The sequence below is a fragment of the Aulostomus chinensis genome, chromosome 18, assembly GCF_037954235.1.
Source record: "Aulostomus chinensis isolate RoL2024-O1b breed Wild chromosome 18, RoL_Achi_v1.0, whole genome shotgun sequence".
NCBI classification, from domain to species: Eukaryota; Metazoa; Chordata; class Actinopteri; order Syngnathiformes; family Aulostomidae; genus Aulostomus; species Aulostomus chinensis.
This window is the reverse complement of record NC_141337.1, coordinates 18,349,061-18,366,071: the sequence shown is the minus strand read 5'-3', so window position 1 is coordinate 18,366,071 and position 17,011 is coordinate 18,349,061. Positions and strand designations below refer to the sequence as shown.

General features: G+C 41.1%; 2 protein-coding genes across 3 annotated transcripts; both read right to left on the bottom strand.

Moving 5' to 3' along the window:
• Positions 1–649: 649 nt before the first annotated feature.
• On the bottom strand, positions 650–6,262 carry wbp11 (WW domain binding protein 11). 2 transcript variants are annotated; one of them, XM_086184522.1, is made up of 12 exons: positions 6,064–6,262; positions 5,370–5,456; positions 5,222–5,253; positions 5,026–5,119; positions 4,625–4,821; positions 4,253–4,386; positions 3,342–3,499; positions 2,993–3,220; positions 2,726–2,851; positions 2,351–2,632; positions 2,047–2,232; positions 650–1,806 (listed from the first exon to the last, which is right to left on the bottom strand). In XM_086184522.1, exons 2-12 carry the CDS (start codon positions 5,431–5,433, stop codon positions 1,118–1,120), a joined length of 2,190 nt encoding a protein of 729 aa, XP_086040648.1. In that variant the 5' UTR covers positions 5,434–5,456; positions 6,064–6,262; the 3' UTR covers positions 650–1,117. The 2 variants fall into 2 exon arrangements, with proteins under 2 accessions (XP_086040648.1, XP_086040649.1); XM_086184523.1 differs by having other exon boundaries at positions 3,354–3,499.
• A 2,744-nt stretch (positions 6,263–9,006) lies between these two features.
• On the bottom strand, positions 9,007–16,465 carry LOC147245539 (pleckstrin homology domain-containing family F member 2-like). The gene is made up of 3 exons (XM_086185693.1): positions 14,980–16,465; positions 12,102–14,700; positions 9,007–10,709 (listed from the first exon to the last, which is right to left on the bottom strand). The coding sequence occupies exons 2-3, from the start codon at positions 12,343–12,345 to the stop codon at positions 10,168–10,170; spliced, it is 786 nt and encodes a 261-aa protein (XP_086041819.1). The 5' UTR covers positions 12,346–14,700; positions 14,980–16,465; the 3' UTR covers positions 9,007–10,167.
• Between the last annotated feature and the right edge of the window lie 546 nt (positions 16,466–17,011).

The window sequence follows — 17,011 nt, the reverse complement described above, 5'->3', positions numbered from 1 at the left end:
AAACATGTTCTAAAACGTGTACAAATAATTTGCTTGGAAAATATTTTAGTTAACATGTTTTTTTTTTCTCGAATGAATGTTCATTCACATTATTTTTTTCCCTGACAGCTTTAAATGAAAACACTCGTGCAGGAAAGGCCCCACTTATCCATCACTTGGGGACAACAGCCTCTCCATACACGGATGAAGGCAAACGTCACGCACCTGCGCGCTCGTAAATTATTAAAATAAATACAAATACATTTCAAGATTCATCCATCCATTTTCTACTTCTTGTCCTGTTAAGGGTCGCCAGGGGGCTGCAGCCTATCCCAGCAGCTACAGGTGAGAGGTGGGGTTCACCCTGGACAGGTCACCAGTCCATCGCAGGACCAACACATATAGACAGACAACCATTCACACTCACAGTCACACCTACGGTCAATTTAGAGTATCAATCAGCCTCGTCCCCTCTTGATGTCTTTGGACTGTGGAGGAAGCTGGAGTACCAGAGAGAACCCACACAGGAACAGGGAGAACATGGAGACTCCACACAGAAAGATCCTGTACCCGAGCTGGGACTGGAACCCTGAACCTTCTTGCTGTGAGGCAACAGTGCTGACCACTGCACCACCGTGCAGCCCCCGTTGTTAACAATCACACCAAAAAATGTCTTTTATGTATTTATTTAGCTGCAGAGCAACAAATGTTTCATACCTTTGTTGTGATGTCTAACATGTTTTTGAGACTAACAAAATAATACAATCATACAAAAATGCATTTCCTTGTCATGTAAAATAACAAATAGTTGGCTGGATGAAAAGAACAAAGTTGTAAGAGGGGGGCAACATGCTGCTGCGACATACTTGTAAAAATGTTCTACAATGCAGAGCACACTGTTACCAATCTGTACTGTTCAAAAGAAATATGCAAAGATTTATTAGGTCTGTAAAATTCACGTTCTTTTTGATAAAACACAATATTTCAGTTTAGACGGAGACGAGGCTGTTGAGACCAGAGTGTTTAGCAACTTGAAGAACACGATCTCTATTTGACTGGGCAGATAATACATCAAACAAAAACTCCTTTTACTCAGAGCATTCCACGGATCACTTTACTCCCAATGTCCCCTTGTGTCTCAGAGGAGTCCCTCCATTTCTCTCATAAAGGCCTCATAGACCTGATCTTTAGTCTTCATGCTGGGTTGAGACACAGCACCCATCTGGGTGGGGTTGGACAAGCCCATCTGTGCAATGGTTGACTGCTGTTTCTGCCCCAGGCCACCTCCAATGCCTTCATCTCCCCTCCTTCCCCCATGACCACCCCCTGCTTTATCCATGGGCCCAACTGCTGCCCCCTGCATTGCTCCACTCTTGTCCCTTCGCACCCTCAGTGCAGTCGGTACGAAACGGGTAACCTCCGCTTTTGGATTGATAATCTGTGGTTTGGCAGAGATGGTGGCCCCACCAGAGCCAGCGCCTGCTGCCAGGCCACCTGCTGCTGCAGCAACAGAGGTAATGTTAGCTCGTTTTTCGATGGTGGCTGTATGGTGATGGCTGGGCAGGTTGCTGCCAGGGTTAGGGCCTGCAGAGGCAGCAGCGGTCCCTGGAGGAGGGGGCATCTGCATGACACCAGGTCGCATGTGCATGGAAGGGGGTGGCATGTTGCTCTGTGGCCCATCCTGGTTCGATCCTGAGCCTTTTTGCCGCTGGACAATGTTGGGAGGCGCACTGAGCACATTGGAGCTGAGAGGTGGAGGAAAGAGGGAGAGTGGTGGGGCAAGGGGACGTGGGGGTCCCCCGGCTCTTGGGGGAGGAGGTGGGATACCTGCAATGTCAAACAAGAGAATTAAGAATGCAAATACAGTATATTAATTTACTTATTATAGGAGTCTCAATTTTTACTGATTTAGTTTGGCGATTAGATTTAATAACTATCCCCGGTTCCTAGTGATAAAGGTGTGTGATGCAAACACTAACAGATCAAATGTACACAGTTTATTTTCCCCAATAAAAACACGAGACATAAAGATGCTTGCCCTTACACGGTCTGCACACTTATGCTTACCAGGTGGTCCTGGGGGTGGCAGTCTTGGAGGGGGCCCACGGGGTGGGGGGCCTGGTGGAAGGCCAGGAGGGGGGCCGGGTGGAGGGCCAGGGGGTCGACCTGGTGGAGGTCCAGGAGGTAGAAGACGAGGCATTGGACCCCTCAGGCCCCCAGGCATACCAGGAGGTCTTAAGAATGGAGGAGCACCTAAAGATAAGATCATATTTAATTTAAATGATGATGAACAAAGAGTAAAACAAAAAAAAAACAACTGAATAACAAAAGCTTGGGTGCAGTATTCTGGTTATAATACGCTGGACCTAACCTGGTGGTGGGCCAGGAGGTGGGCCAGATGGTGGACCAGGAGGCCTCATCGGAGGCGCTGGGGGTGGACCCAGAGGTGGAGGTCCAGCCATTGGTGGACCTTGCAAATGTGGAGGTCCTTGTTGTGCCACTGGCCCACCAGGAGGGGGTAGACGCTGACTGCCTATAAGGTGGGGCTGGTTGTCCCCTGGTGGCCCCTTGTCCTCAATGTCTGAGTTGTCTGATTCATCAGTGTATTCTTCCTCTACCTCTTCTTCTTCCTCCTCTTCAGGGATAGACTGACCTGAAGACAAAAAAATAAATAAAATAACACAACATGTCCTTGGGTGTAGTAGCTTAGTGAGTATGAAGCAATTACACTTTTATACTTCAGTACCTGCCATCCTCAACATCATAGCCTGCAGAGGGGTAATGGCCTTGGTTTTCTTCACCAACCGCTTCTTTTTCTTCTTCCCATCGCGAGGGGCCTCTTGGGGCAAGTCTGCAAAACGTACACTGCGACCTGAAAAATTCAAAACATTTAGAAAGTCAACAAAACAATATTTCAGTGAAGAAAAAAAAATAAACATAAAACTTAAAGACACCATGGTTCAAAATTAATGTAATACAATGAGCATAATTTAACATAATAAAGAATACTCACTAGCAAGTCTTTCACCTCTGTCTCTATCCTCTTCTCTTTCATCACCATGCCTGTCACCACTTCTTGGGTCACCATCACCTCCTTCATCTCTCTCTTCTTCGCTGTCTTCCTCAGAGTCGCTGTCATCATCATCTAAATCGTCCCGATCTCTGTCGCTGTCACTGCCACTGTCCTGATCCCTTCCCAGATCCATGACAGAGTCTTTCTCTAAACCAGGAATGGAGGGCTCTGACAGGGAAAAATGTTATGGCGTATGAGCAATGTTGTAATATTTCAAAATTTCATAACACATCCATGGAGACGTGATTACTGTCATCAACAAAGAAATGATGCATGAAGTTACAGTTACCCGCTTCTGTACCATAAGCTCGTCGAGATGGGATTCCATATAGTGCCAAGACCTGTGGAGGCGGGGGCCCAGGTGGGGGTCCAGGGGGTTTCTTGCCTGGGGGTAAACGGGGGACACCTGGCAGTGTTGCCAACACAGAGGATGGCACGGGTCCTTTACTGAGGGGGACAAAGACATGGTCAAATGTGAGAAATAATGAGTGAGTGGATGAATTTATTCTGTCGTCATGAGCCAAAAAAGGTGCCCAGCTAACAACGGCTTACGAGGCAACAAAATCTTTTAGTTTAAAATCAACAAAAGACCTCTTAATTTCTCCACGCTTTCTGTTAAAACCCATTCAATGTTTGCAACAATTCAATCATCCTTCCGTCGATGTAGCACTACAAAGCATAAGCAGACATTTCTTGCAACAGACAAATAACTGACGGATAAAGAAGGAAACTATGGCAAGCAAGGGAAAAAAAAAAGCGTGATACTAAAAACCATCAAAAAATAACTTAAACTGAATTGTGGCCATGCGCAATATACACATTGCAAGAGCTTGCATTGCTCTACCTGAAAGAGAGTGGATCTTAACTGAAACATGTATACTAAAATATTCAGGTATTTTTGGAAAAAAAGAGGTCCATGACTTTTGAGATTTAAATTACTCTCCAAAAATGTTTCAAGGCCTGGACATCGCCTGAAATTTTTCATGACCATGTGAACCCTGATTCTACATGAAGCATTCTGGCACATTAGGAACAGATCACAGTGGAAATTGCATTATCATTTAAGATTATTAAATCAACATTCATCCTAAAATAATGAGCCACATCACAACCACTAAGTCTATACAAAATTCAACATTAGAATATCATCCAGTGCAATTAGTGGTGCAGTAAAGGTCAGCGGCATCACGTCACGCCTACCCAAAAGAGGAGCTCTTCTTCAGTATTGAAGGGGGCTGAGCCCCTGGTAGCGGGATGTCCTGGATGTGGATATTGGACGGTGCATGAGGCATATCTGGTAAGGGAATACTGTCAACCTCCACAGATTCTGCATTCTGAAATGGAGAACAAAAGAGACAAAAAAGTAAGTGTTTCTGCATTAAATTTCCTGAGGGGAATCAAACTAAATTATAAAAATTTAATATTAAGGACCTTTGTATCTTCACAAAATAAATTTTTCGTGTTGCTGCGTGTATTCTACATCCTCTTTTTAAAAAAAATATATATGTATGCAAATCATTGACTTCATGAAGCAGAAAATAGAATTGGATGTAAAACCACGCAAATCTACACCTTGACTGAATCAAAATAGAGGGCCAGTTGCCCTCGTTTGGTCTCATAGTCCAGTTCCAACTTGCGCAGCTCCTTGTAGGTGTCGGGATTCTCCCTTTCATACAGACGGACGATGCGCTCAAATGTCTCGCGTAACTTCTTCCTCTTGTCCCTCAACACCTTCACATTCAGCATTGGCTGCTGGACTGGGTTGAACTCTATTGCAGATGGTACAAAAGGGCTTTGTTCATTTATTTTAGTTAAGCAAACACAGCAAATTAAATACACGTGAAAATCACGAATTTTAGCAAAAGATGCAATATTGAAATAATCTAAGAATTCCAAATAAAAAATAAACAAACTAACAAGATACTTCTTTTCTCCAGATGGTGAGGATAACAGAAACAATTCAGTCCACTCACCCATCTCATCCAACTTCTCCATATCCCGGATGATCTGTCTGGGGTCCTTCATCTTCAGCACAGCTGCTCTCACCATCATTCTCTGTTTCTTGTTCTGAAAGGACATTTATAATTGAGGAATAATGGAAGTAATTCAATAAATTCACTTTACTAATAAATGTAAGAGGAGTTTATATTTCCTCAAGAACAATGGTACCTTTTTCAACTCTCTTTTCCTGGCCTCCTTCCCTGTAAGGCAGGTTAAGAAAAAGTACACACACATTATGTTTCTGGATTCACCAGCCATACTATAATAACCAATTTTCCAGATGTAATAACAGAAGAGCGCAATGACTAATACTTACTGGCCTGGTCGGTGGGGTTCATAAACTTCCCACTCTTGGTGGAGGAGGTTGAACGTCGCCCCATTGTGCTGGTGTGTCTTCCCCAGACTGTCAAGTATTAAAATCCCAATAATGATAACTGAAATAATATCCACTATATGAAAAGCTATGCATGACCTTTAGTACTGCATGATCGACACAATCAAAATGTCAGCCTGTGACCTTCCACAACTTGTACATCTTATTGACCAGTGCTACAGTAACATTGAAGATATTACTCTATGCAATAATGTATCATTGTAGTTTCACATAATCTCTACATGTGTCTTTGGACATGATTCATGGGATCACTGAGAGGCTGCAAGTTACAATTATTTTATTTTCACTACCAAATGTTATTGATTACATGCATTTTCTATTGAGATTTTTTATTAACATTTTGATAATGGTACAATTGTTGCTATATGCTAACGCTACAATGAATCCGCAAACGCATGCTATTTAAGCATATCTTAACATCATACTACACTAAACAGAGCGTGGCCAGACCCAGTTAGTATGTGTGTAAGAGACTTGCAAATATAAAGTGGCAAAATCAATCAATACTGACTATGCTCGTTGCAGCATTGGAACTGTAAGCTAGTTGGTAGCGTTAGCACTTGTAGCTAGAACCATTAGCTTCGACTGCTACAGAGGAGACAAAACTGGACTTTACCTGATATACAAGTAAAGTCGGTAGAGCAAAATGCTCTACACACGCAGTTCCGAGTGTCCGATGTTAAATGAAATGTATTTCTCAAGCCCTGAAAATTAAATCCAAAGCCCTCCCGACTGAATGTGAACTAACAGGTTAGCCAGCCGCCATGCTAATTGTCTGCCGCGAGGAAGGGAGGAAGAAGCGCTTATGACGTCATCAAAACGAGCCGCTAAGATGCATTTAGTCTCCTGTTTACAAACCGTCACCCTCTTAAAATAATTGCCTTAGTCATTTTTTTGACAACTCCTTATTATGTTTTTCTCCAGTTTTTTGTGTTTACTGAAAAGCTTGAAAAAATAACTTGGGCGATTATTTTAAGAAGGTTGAGGAAATGTGTACTGCTAATTATTTATTTTGTATTTTCACCAATTGTGAAAGTGTAATTCAGTGTTAATCTGTCAATAATGATAATAATAGAAATTCTCATGAGCTTGATGGCTTGAGTGCATAGTCCAGAACTGCCCAAAGTGCTTAGGGCCACACAAAGTTTGATTTGCCCCAAGAGATTGACCCCCCCATCCCCCACTCCGCAAGACAAAAGAAAATAACAATTAAAAAAAACAAACAGCAAAAAATAATACAAAGACATAAAAAGATCATTAAAACTATAGTACTGTTTAATCTTTTACTAGGTTTTTTTCTGAGGTAAATGCTCTTAAATATGTAGGACCCCTAATAATTTTCTTTCATAATTAGAAAAGTCGGCAGAGTGACTTTCGGCAGGACATCACTCTCACAATGGAGTTGGTCATGCACTGGATTGCTGATGTAAAGTTTGAATTTCTTACCTTATAGTGCATTTGGAAAAATAGCACAATAGGCAATAGATGACATTAACTTGACATGTAATTGGAGACCCCCTACAAAAATCACTTGTTATTTAAAATTTACGTTAGTACATAAAGAATATTCAATTGAGGGAACTTAGCTTCTCAAAATCTCAAATTCCCGTGTTGCTTGGGTAAATATCATATAGAAATATTGCAGTTGGTACTTGTCACTTATCAAAGCTCTGTTTATTAATTTGTCGGTCTTATCTATTCTATCATATTCTACCCTTGTGTGAAGAGATTTGAGTGACAGGAAAGTTTAATTTGGTATTCTGTTTCATTTATTTATTTATTTTTGGGTCCTTAATGGCTTCTGGCTTATGGAAATTCAGATGCATTATATTGTGCAGTAATTGTGGGACAGAAGGTGAGATGAGAGATATAAGGATATTTCTGTGAATGTATGGACCTTTGTGAAATCGAAATAAAAAGAGAATTAAAAAAATATTTTTTCTGTCTTAAATTCTGTGTTATGTATCCTCAACATTGTGAAATTGTAGGTCTGTGTCTGTGAATTTTTTGTACTGTTTCATTTACCCATTTTCTTGGGAATAGTAACTGTGTGCTTCATGTGAAATATGCAAACTGACATACAGTATAGCCATAAAAAGTAGCAGGTGCGTAGTTTGACCTCTAGAGGGTGCAATCACTCATCTGTTCCCTCCTACAAATTAAAGACTGTGAAAGTGGAATTAATATTCACACTAACTTCCTGTGAAGATACAGTGGTAAAATGATTAAAAAGGTTTGTTCTCACGGATTTAAGAAGAAAATACTACAAGTTTTTTGAAAAACTTGAAAAAGTGACTTTTAAGATGGTGACAATATGGTAATGCATCTTTGTTGTGAAACTTTTTTTTTTTTTTTTACAGAATTACTGCAATAACTCAAGAGTTGCGATGCCATAACAAATTATCTAACTGTCCAAACACACCAGTGAAAGGTTAACATGTTTCGCAACTACACATTCTCATTTATTGTGAAGACACATCGAACTGATTTGACAGAACAATCATAGAAATGCGGGGTGTCATGCTTAAAAAAAAGGAAAAAAATTGTGTGTGTGGATTTGTGTGGTTAGGATCTGAGTTACTGTGTGTAGGTGAATAAGGTTATAGCCATCATTCCTTTATGTCAGAATTTTGTGAAATTATTATTTTGTGCTGCTTATCTACTGTTTTACAGTTCTAAACATGTATGTATATTTGATATATATGATATTTAATCATATGAATATATTGCACATGAGGTGGCACGGTGGTGCTGTGGCTTCACAGCAAGAATGTTCCAGGTTCGAGTCCCAGCTCGGGTACGGGGTCTTTCTGTGTGGAGTCTGCATGTTCTCCCTGTTCCTGTGTGGGTTCTCTCTGGTACTCCAGCTTCCTCCCACAGTCCAAAGACATCAAGAGGGGACGAGGCTGACTGATACTCTAAATTGACTGTAGGTGTGACTGTGAGTGTGAATGGTTGTCTGTCTCTATGTGTTGGTCCTGTGATGGACTGGTGACCTGTCCAGGGTGAACCCCGCCTCTCACCTGAAGGCTGCTGGGATAGGCTCCAGCCCCCCCGCGACCGTTACCAGTAAGGAATAAGCAGAAGACAATGATGGATGGATATTCATACATGTACCATTCCACTGGAGATGGACCTAGCCTCCCCCTGGAATCTTAATGCTGGAGGATTTTGCCTATTTGGCCTGAGCCTATCCCAGCGGCTATGGGCAAGAGGCGGAGTACACCCTGTGTACCCACAGTGCCACCCATAGTGCTAACCACTGCACCACCGTTCCGCCTCACTAAGTAATATTGGATGTTGTGTTTATTTTCTTTATTTCTTATGAGTACTATTGCTGCATTTTGCACACATTTGAGTTTAGTCACTGATTTGCTAAAAGACCATTACAATTGTCTTGTTGGGAGACAGTAAAAGCATGAACAATCATTTGGGTGTCATTGCACAGATCTTATCCCACTAATATTTCTCAAACTGTACTGGGATTACTGGATGATGTTGTTAAAAAGTTTCCCAAAACTAAGATTACCTTCTGAAAGATAACTTATAGGTTCCTGACTGTTGGTTTGACAAGGAGATAATGAACAAAAAGATGAGAGGATAATAAGAATTAAGAGGTTTGACATCTGTGGGGGGTTTAGTAGGAGACGAAGTCGTCTGTCATCAGTACAACAGAGGAGAGGAAATAAAAGAGCTTTTGCACAATGTTCCTTACAGTGAAAATCTACCTTATGGCAGAACTGAGATCTGAGGGACTTCAAACTTCACTACAGAATTAGAAGAAACACGGTCACAGATATAAGTGGAAAAAAAAGAACCACTCAAGTCCAGCAATACAGGGTTGGAAATGTCACCATCATTAGCCGCTCTTAAAAGATCATGAAGCATAACCTGTTGTCTGAGCGAGTCTTAACAAATCATCGTGATCCAAAATTCAGACTACAAAGATCAGAATCAGACACATTTATTCACCAAACACCAATTATACAAATAATTTATCGTTGTGCCAAATGGTCAGCATATCACTCCATTAATCGACACAACACCGCAGTTATATGGTGGAGTTCAACTGAACCAACAATGCAGATGAAAGCCAGAATTTCTTGTGCTTTTGTGGGATGCAGACAGGCTGCTGAACTTTCGTAGTTATTGCGATGTTATTCTTTCCTGGTTGAGGTCCTGTGGAATGATGGTGCCAAGGAATTTGTATTACTCAGCTCTGCTTGTTATGGTGAAGTGAATTTCCAAGGGAGGGGGAGGGCAATTGTTTTTTGTTTTTTTTATTTCCACCGAAATCAACAACCGTTTCTACAGTCATTAGTTTTCAGGTCCAGGTCCAGGTCCAGGTCCACACCATGACAAGAGCTGGGCAACCCCCTCTAAATATCAGAACCTATCACCGATCAGGGGAGTGTCATCCACAAACTTGATAAGTGTAGCAGATTCACTGTAGGATGTGCAGTCATTGACGTAGAGTGAATACAGTTAAAGTACTGCAAATGCATTCTCTGGCTAAACAGCAGCAGACCCCAACACATTTGATTAAACTGATGTCTCATGATAATCTGGTATCAACTAATGATTGAACCCCAAGAAGTACTATATGATAAATTGCTCGCAGCAGTAAATTTCTATGCCACTCTACATAATACTACAGCAAACAATACACTGATCATGAGGTAGAGAGCTGCTTAAATGTGACTATTCTATATACGTCTGTTCACTGATGTCTCTGATATGCTGGCGTCATAGAAACATAGGTGCTGGTACGTTTGTCTAACCATTTGCTGGGGCTTTGGAAATGCATCTCCCACACTTCCTCATTAGCACTGGATTCTGCATTGTTCTCCACTGAGTTTGAAATCTTTTCTTTTTCAATTCCTGTGTGGCAATGGTGGCAGACTCTCAACTCTTTTTTGGTGTCAATGTTTCTAATCACTGCCCGTTGCTTTGAACATGAATTGCAGACCAAAAACCCACATTTACGGCAGTGATGTCGACGGTTGGTCAAAGTGAATTTACTGATGCAGCGCATGCATCTGTAGGCAACGCTATTGGGGATCCAGGAAGCAGCAAAGATGGAGACAGGTAGGCAAGTGCTTCCTTTCAGCTGGCTGCAGCGACAGTCTTTAATATGCTCCATCCAGGCTTGCTTTTCTCCCGGTGAATTTGCAGCTACAGCAAAGGACTTGCGTGGTGTACAAATCAACCATTGGTTCTTCATTCTGACACTATCTTCCATATCTTCCAAATGGATGTCCTCTAAAAAAAAAAGAGAGAGAGAGAGAGAGAGAGAAGAAGATAACACACTTATTCAAAAAAATTCTGGTCAAAATCTTGTCCTTATCTGTGGGGTTTAGGCTAAAAATAAGTCTGATCTAAGACTCAACTCTATCTTCAAAGAGCCCCTGCCCTGGTTGTTAAATGCCCCCTAAACCTAAGTGATGATTTGTGAGGTCTTAACTTGGAGACAAACTTGTTTCATTACTTCTGACAGGCTGCCCTAGTTTGGGCTTGGGGGTCATTTGGTGTGTCATCAAGGTAGATTTGGCCCACTAGATAAATAACAACATGCCTTACGTTATTCATTAAACAAAGAATATCAAATACAAATGAAATGATAAAAAAAATGCAAATTGCTCTTTATATGTTTTCTTAATTTTTTTTCCATTAAATGCAACTACAGTGGTAACAAAAATAAATTGCAGTTACTTCTTCATGACAAAAGTTGCAACAAAGTCTCACACCCTGTTTGTCCAAGAACAACATTTGGTCATGTCCCCCTGGCATCCACAGCCAACAGAGAGGGTACCCCCTCTGTGTCATCAGCCGCTGTTGAGGGTTTTCCATGATGTCACATGGTTGTCTCCATTACATTCTCAACCATTTTAATGATGCAGGATGCGGGACTCTGTCTTACTACTTCCTCTTCCTGGTCCTATTTCTTTGTTTATCAACTATTCTTGATGTTGTAAGGGTTTGGGTATGGGGTAAGACTTCGGGTTAGGGTTAGGGACCGGTTATCGCCGCGACATAGTCTTGTTTGCATGGAAAATCCCCTTTCGTCAACATCCGATGATGTAATCTACGTTGTCAGGGGAGGGGGTACCCACAACGTTGCCTGTAGACACAGGGGGACTTGATCAAACGTTGCTCTATCTGTAGGATCGTTAATAATTGATCATCTTTTCTGTATTTCATCAGGTAGCAGATTGAGACTCATCTATCTACTAATCTATTTACTTTAAACTCTAAAACAATACAAGTGAATGTAGTTTCATTCATGGAGCGCCAAAATTTGCAAAAATCACAAATAATCACGAGCAAAAAAATTCAACTGTATGTTTTCAGTATTAGGGGCACAGAAAAAAAATAGTTGCACTGCTAAGTGCGGTCTGCTGTTCTCAAAACCTCTGTGTATGACAACTTTATGCTTGGCTGGGCACCATAAGGGCTAGCAGAAACATATTTTCTCATACATATTTCTGTAAACTTAGTACAGCTGCAGGTATGTGCAGAGTTTTAGTCTGAGCCTGTCAACCACCTGACAACCACCACATGACTTTGAAATTAGTTTTAGTCCTTTACTTGCTTTGTATGTTCTTGTTGACATTTGCTTAAATTGCTGTGAAGAGAAGTAGAAGAGATACTCACCAAGAGGTATGATCTTCTGACTGTTGTGTAAGTGACCATTAAGAAGTATGGTGCCGTAGACCAGGATATCATTGAAGAGAAAGAAAGCCTTTGTCTGGCTCTTTCGCCGACCCTGTTTTTTCAGAGGACCCTCTCCTATCAGAACCCTCCCTTCCTTTCTCAGAGGACCTCCTGAAAGACCAAAAGAATTCTCCACCGCCCGAATCCGCTTCAGGTTTTCTTTCTTGAACGTGAGCATATCCATCTTCCCTGAGTAAGTCAGCTCACACAATGAACACGTACCAGATATTAATAGCTTTATTTCCTGGAGATGAACTGTACTGTTTGTGACGTATAATGGGATGTGCTATTGTATTATGTTACGAAAGGAGTTTTACACTGTGCACGCATACATGCGTGTTTCTAAGACAATAAACAAGCCCTGAGGAATTATGACATTAAATTGAAAAATGTGCTTCTCCATTACACTTTACTGGCACTGATCTACAAACATAAATACTGCCGGGTGGATCCTTACATGAGTGAACTTATAAAATGTTTACATGTGTTGAAGTTGTGTGTTTGTCTTTAAGTTTTCGAACATTTTCACTGTGGTTCCAGCCTTATATGAAGATACCCAGGAAGTTAAAACCTAAAACCAGAGATAGGAAATGTAATATGCAAATTATATTTCCTTTGTTAAAATGGATATGAATTAGAAGGGGAAAAGTGTCATGCAAGAACAAACGAATTAAGGTATTGAACATTTTCAAGGATACCCAGGCCTAATAGATATGACCAAAGAAATAAAATGTCTTAATTTGGATTTAATCATTAAAACAGTAATGCCGGGATTCATTTTCAGGGAATGAATTTGTGCTTCTGGTTGAGCTGGATTGAAAAACAATTGTCGTGAGATGACCGCAGTGTTTGTTTGTGCACGCATCTTTCAGTTCGAAAAGAATTCTGGGGAAAAACCAAATAAACAGATATGAAACGGGTTTCCCCTTCTCCAATGAGGAAATGGATGAAAAAATTGCAGCACTAAATAGCTCAGAGTATGCCTTATGTTTGTAAGAAAAACAAAAACAATGAAATAATTTTATAAACTGTGCAAACTACTGTTCCTGCTCTTTTTGTTTGCCATCAAATGCAACTTTATTACCAAAAAAAAATAAGGTCTCAAAATCTAGCAGTTATCTTTAAAAGATAGATTTTAACGCCAAAAATTTCTTTAAATACATTGGATCCCTAATAATTGATTGTTCATAATTTGATCAGGAAGCAGAGCGAAACTTGGTGCATGATGTCAGTTTGGCCTGAGTAAAGCTTGAAAATAGTGACTAGGCAGTTGGAATAGTGGCACATAGAAAAAAGACATTTTATATTGAAAATATATCAATAAAATTTTAAGGCCTATTTTTACAGGCCTTACTTAACGATACTATCTTGACTACTGTTCCTGGTTCATTTACTCATCTACCTGACAAACACCTTTTGAGATGAAACTTGGCACACCTGATGAAAAATCTCTTTAAGGAGTGAACACTCCGCAGATCTTTTCTCATATATGTTTTTTTTATGTTGCTCCAGCTCTTTCATTTGTGTGTGTACTCTTTTGCGCAAGACAAAAAGTTTTTTTTTTTTCACCAGCAAAAAGCTGTTTTAAAGTGATGGTAAACTCTTACATGTTTTTTTTTTTTATATGCTTTTGCAATATCTACTGTGGGGCAGGCTCTGGCACTGCCCCCTCAAATGAAAATTTAAGAGTTTAAGATGTTTGTTAAAGGTTACCCACAAAATGTACGCGTTAAAAATGAACGCAATTGATGACACTTGTGACATCCGCCAAAAAAGACAAAAGTTCGGCGTTTCCTCGTCTCTCTCCCTCCCTCTGTGTGTGTGTGTGTCTCCGTGACAGGTTGCCAGTCCATCACAGGACCAACACATAGAGACAGACAACCATTCACACTCACAGTCACACCTACGGTCAATTTAGAGTATCAATCAGCCTCGTCCCCTCTTGATGTCTTTGGACTGTGGAGGAAGCTGGAGTACCAGAGAGAACCCACACAGGAACAGGGAGAACATGGAGACTCACACAGAAAGATGCCGTGCCCAAGCTGGGACTTGAACCCGGAACCTTCTTGCTGTGAGGCGACAGTGCTGACCACTGCACCACCGTGCAGCCCCCAATCACTCTTAGTAGGCAAATGCCCCATGATGTCAACACTGGAGCTAGATTTCAGACCCCAGGGAAGAACGCAACTAAGTGGAGTTTGACAGGAAGACTCCGAGGAAGCGAAACGTCTTCTTACAAATACTAAGATATAAAAAACAAAACAAAATTAGATATAAAATACATTTAAATATATTTTTGTTAGGCCAGCTGGCGTACTGCTCTTCTCCCACTGTGCTCCTGTGGGAGTGGAGCACCTGTCGGTCACACAAGCACAGAGATGAGGCAGAGCAGAGTTCGCTGCACAGGGTGGACTGCGGAAACATGACTTGCGTCTGTTGGACCCAGACTTTTTTTGCCAAGGGCAACAGGAGACTGTTGTTGTAGAGAAACCCAGGAGAGTGGAGTAGAGCTACATTGTCAAGTTGCTGTTGGATGTACCTGAGAAAAAGGGGAAAAAGAGAGAAAGTAATGAAAAAAGTTTGTTGTAAAATGTTCTACTTCATACAGCCTGTTGTGCTGTTTGAGAGAAGGCTTGATAAGTTCATTTCTTTCATAAGACTACTTTTTAGTTTTGTAAATATTGGATATGGTGAAAAGTTGTATTGTTCGTTTAAAATTGTATTTGAGATTTAGACTTATCCACTTGTCTTAATGAATTGATTTGTTAAAATCTGGGTTAAGGAATTTTTATTTATTTTATTTTTCAGTTTTCCCCACCTTGTCATGGTCAGGGGGTTTGCTCCTACGAAGACGCCAGTCGGACAGGTCGAAGGGTAGAGGCCTGACGAAGTGCAATCCACTGGTCCTCCGGGTTGGGTGTTGGACCGAGGGCATAGACAAAACTCTGTTACATGCAAAAAAGTGCCACCCCAAAAGTGTGTGCAAAACACCACCCGATAAAAATTGCTGCTGGAGCATTATGTGTATCCATGAATACCCCGTAATATTGCTGCGTGCCCTCTCATAAATGTCTGGCTGAATCTGGCCCTGCTGTCCATGGTCCGTAGTTCTGGGATATGTGAGACTGGTTTAGCTGGATTACTGCGTCTTTAGTGAAACTGCAGCTATTATGTCACACGTTTGCAAACTGTGGGAGGTCATGAATTCCCTGTCATTCCTAGGAGTAAACAAAGGTGACTCACCCAGAGTCAAGTCGATGAACTTTAAAGGCCAGAGAAGAAAGGTTTGTTTCTTTTTTTTGTTTTTTTTTTTTTACAAAGAGGAATTACATTAAAAAAATCCCAGCATACATTAAACTGCTTAAAGTGTTGACAGTATATTTACCTGATAGATCAGTTTAAGAAATGTGTGTGATTCATTATTCAAATAACCATAGTCAAAATGACAAATGACACCATGAATGCAGAGATTTGTAAGTTAAACGAACCCCATCTCCTCATTATTAATGCTCAATCTTTCCTCACCCTACATTCTAACCTTCTTATAAGACATTTTGTTCTTCCTTCTTTCTTCCTGTTCTATTTATCAGATCTTACACCTGCCCACTTCTTTGTTATCTCTGTGTTGAGGTAATGGTAATGGCAGGACTCAAATGCACAGAGACCAGGCATGCAGTCTAAAAAGTGAGACTGGACCAAATTAATATTTACCTAATAAATACTATTAATCTTGACATTTAAAAAAAATGGATTGTGTGCAGTTTGGGAAATAATTATGTTGATGTAAATAAATTTAAATGATCTGTCAATTGAATTTCCCTCAATTTTGTTTGAGTAATATCAGCTTAAAATTGATGAGTGTTACGACCCCCTCCCCAGTGGACCCGCCCACAGACAGCACAGAGAGGATCGACAACAGTAGTCCTGCATCGAAAGGTCTGTTTATAAGAGCAAACAAAACAGTAGACAATCGCGGCAAAAACGTGGGCCAACCAGCGACACCCCAAAAGAATAACGCATCAAAACCAAAAAGACTGGCTGAACGGATCCCCCCCCCCCCTCATGCTAAACTAACCACGGCGCTCAGTGACGAACTGAAAGGACCTCCCCTGTCTACTCTCACGCTTATCTAACTAAACAAACAATGAAGGGTGTCACTCTTTCCGATTGTGCCTAACAAAATCAAACTAAGGATGTGTGCAGCAGAAAATGTGCGCAGAAACGGAATTTACCTGGCCCACGGCCGGAAAAAGAGGAAAAAAAGGTAAATAAACTAAACAGGCCGCTCAAACGCGCACCCACAAGCCGAACGAGGCTATGAAACACACACACACACAACGCCAGTCTGCTGACTTACAGGCTACACCCAGTCTACAAGCACATCATTAAAAAAGAGGGGGGACAGACGCAGTTACACACAGTTACTGCTCTCTAGTGGTGGGTAGATGAGGCGTCGTGAAGCGTTTCGACACATTGCCAAACTGTGTTGATACTGTGTTGATACTGTGTTGATACTGACGTGATGTGAATGATGCTTGTGGACTGGGATTTTTTATTTCATTTTTTACAAATTTTTATTCAAATAAATAAGTTTTTCCAACGTTTTGAAATTGAGTCTGTTACGCTTTTTTGATACAACTTCTCCAGCTGTAGAGAACACCCGCTCACACGGCACAGACGAGGCTGGAGTGCAGAGAAATTGTAAAGACAGCTGGTAGAGGTTTGGATAGCTTGTCTTTTGGTTGTCCCAGTATCTCATAGGATCCTGGGCCCTGGCAATATTGCCCTCTGCCAGGTATCTCTGCACCTCCTGGATGGCATCAGCTGTGGCACTTCTGGTCTGCCTGCCC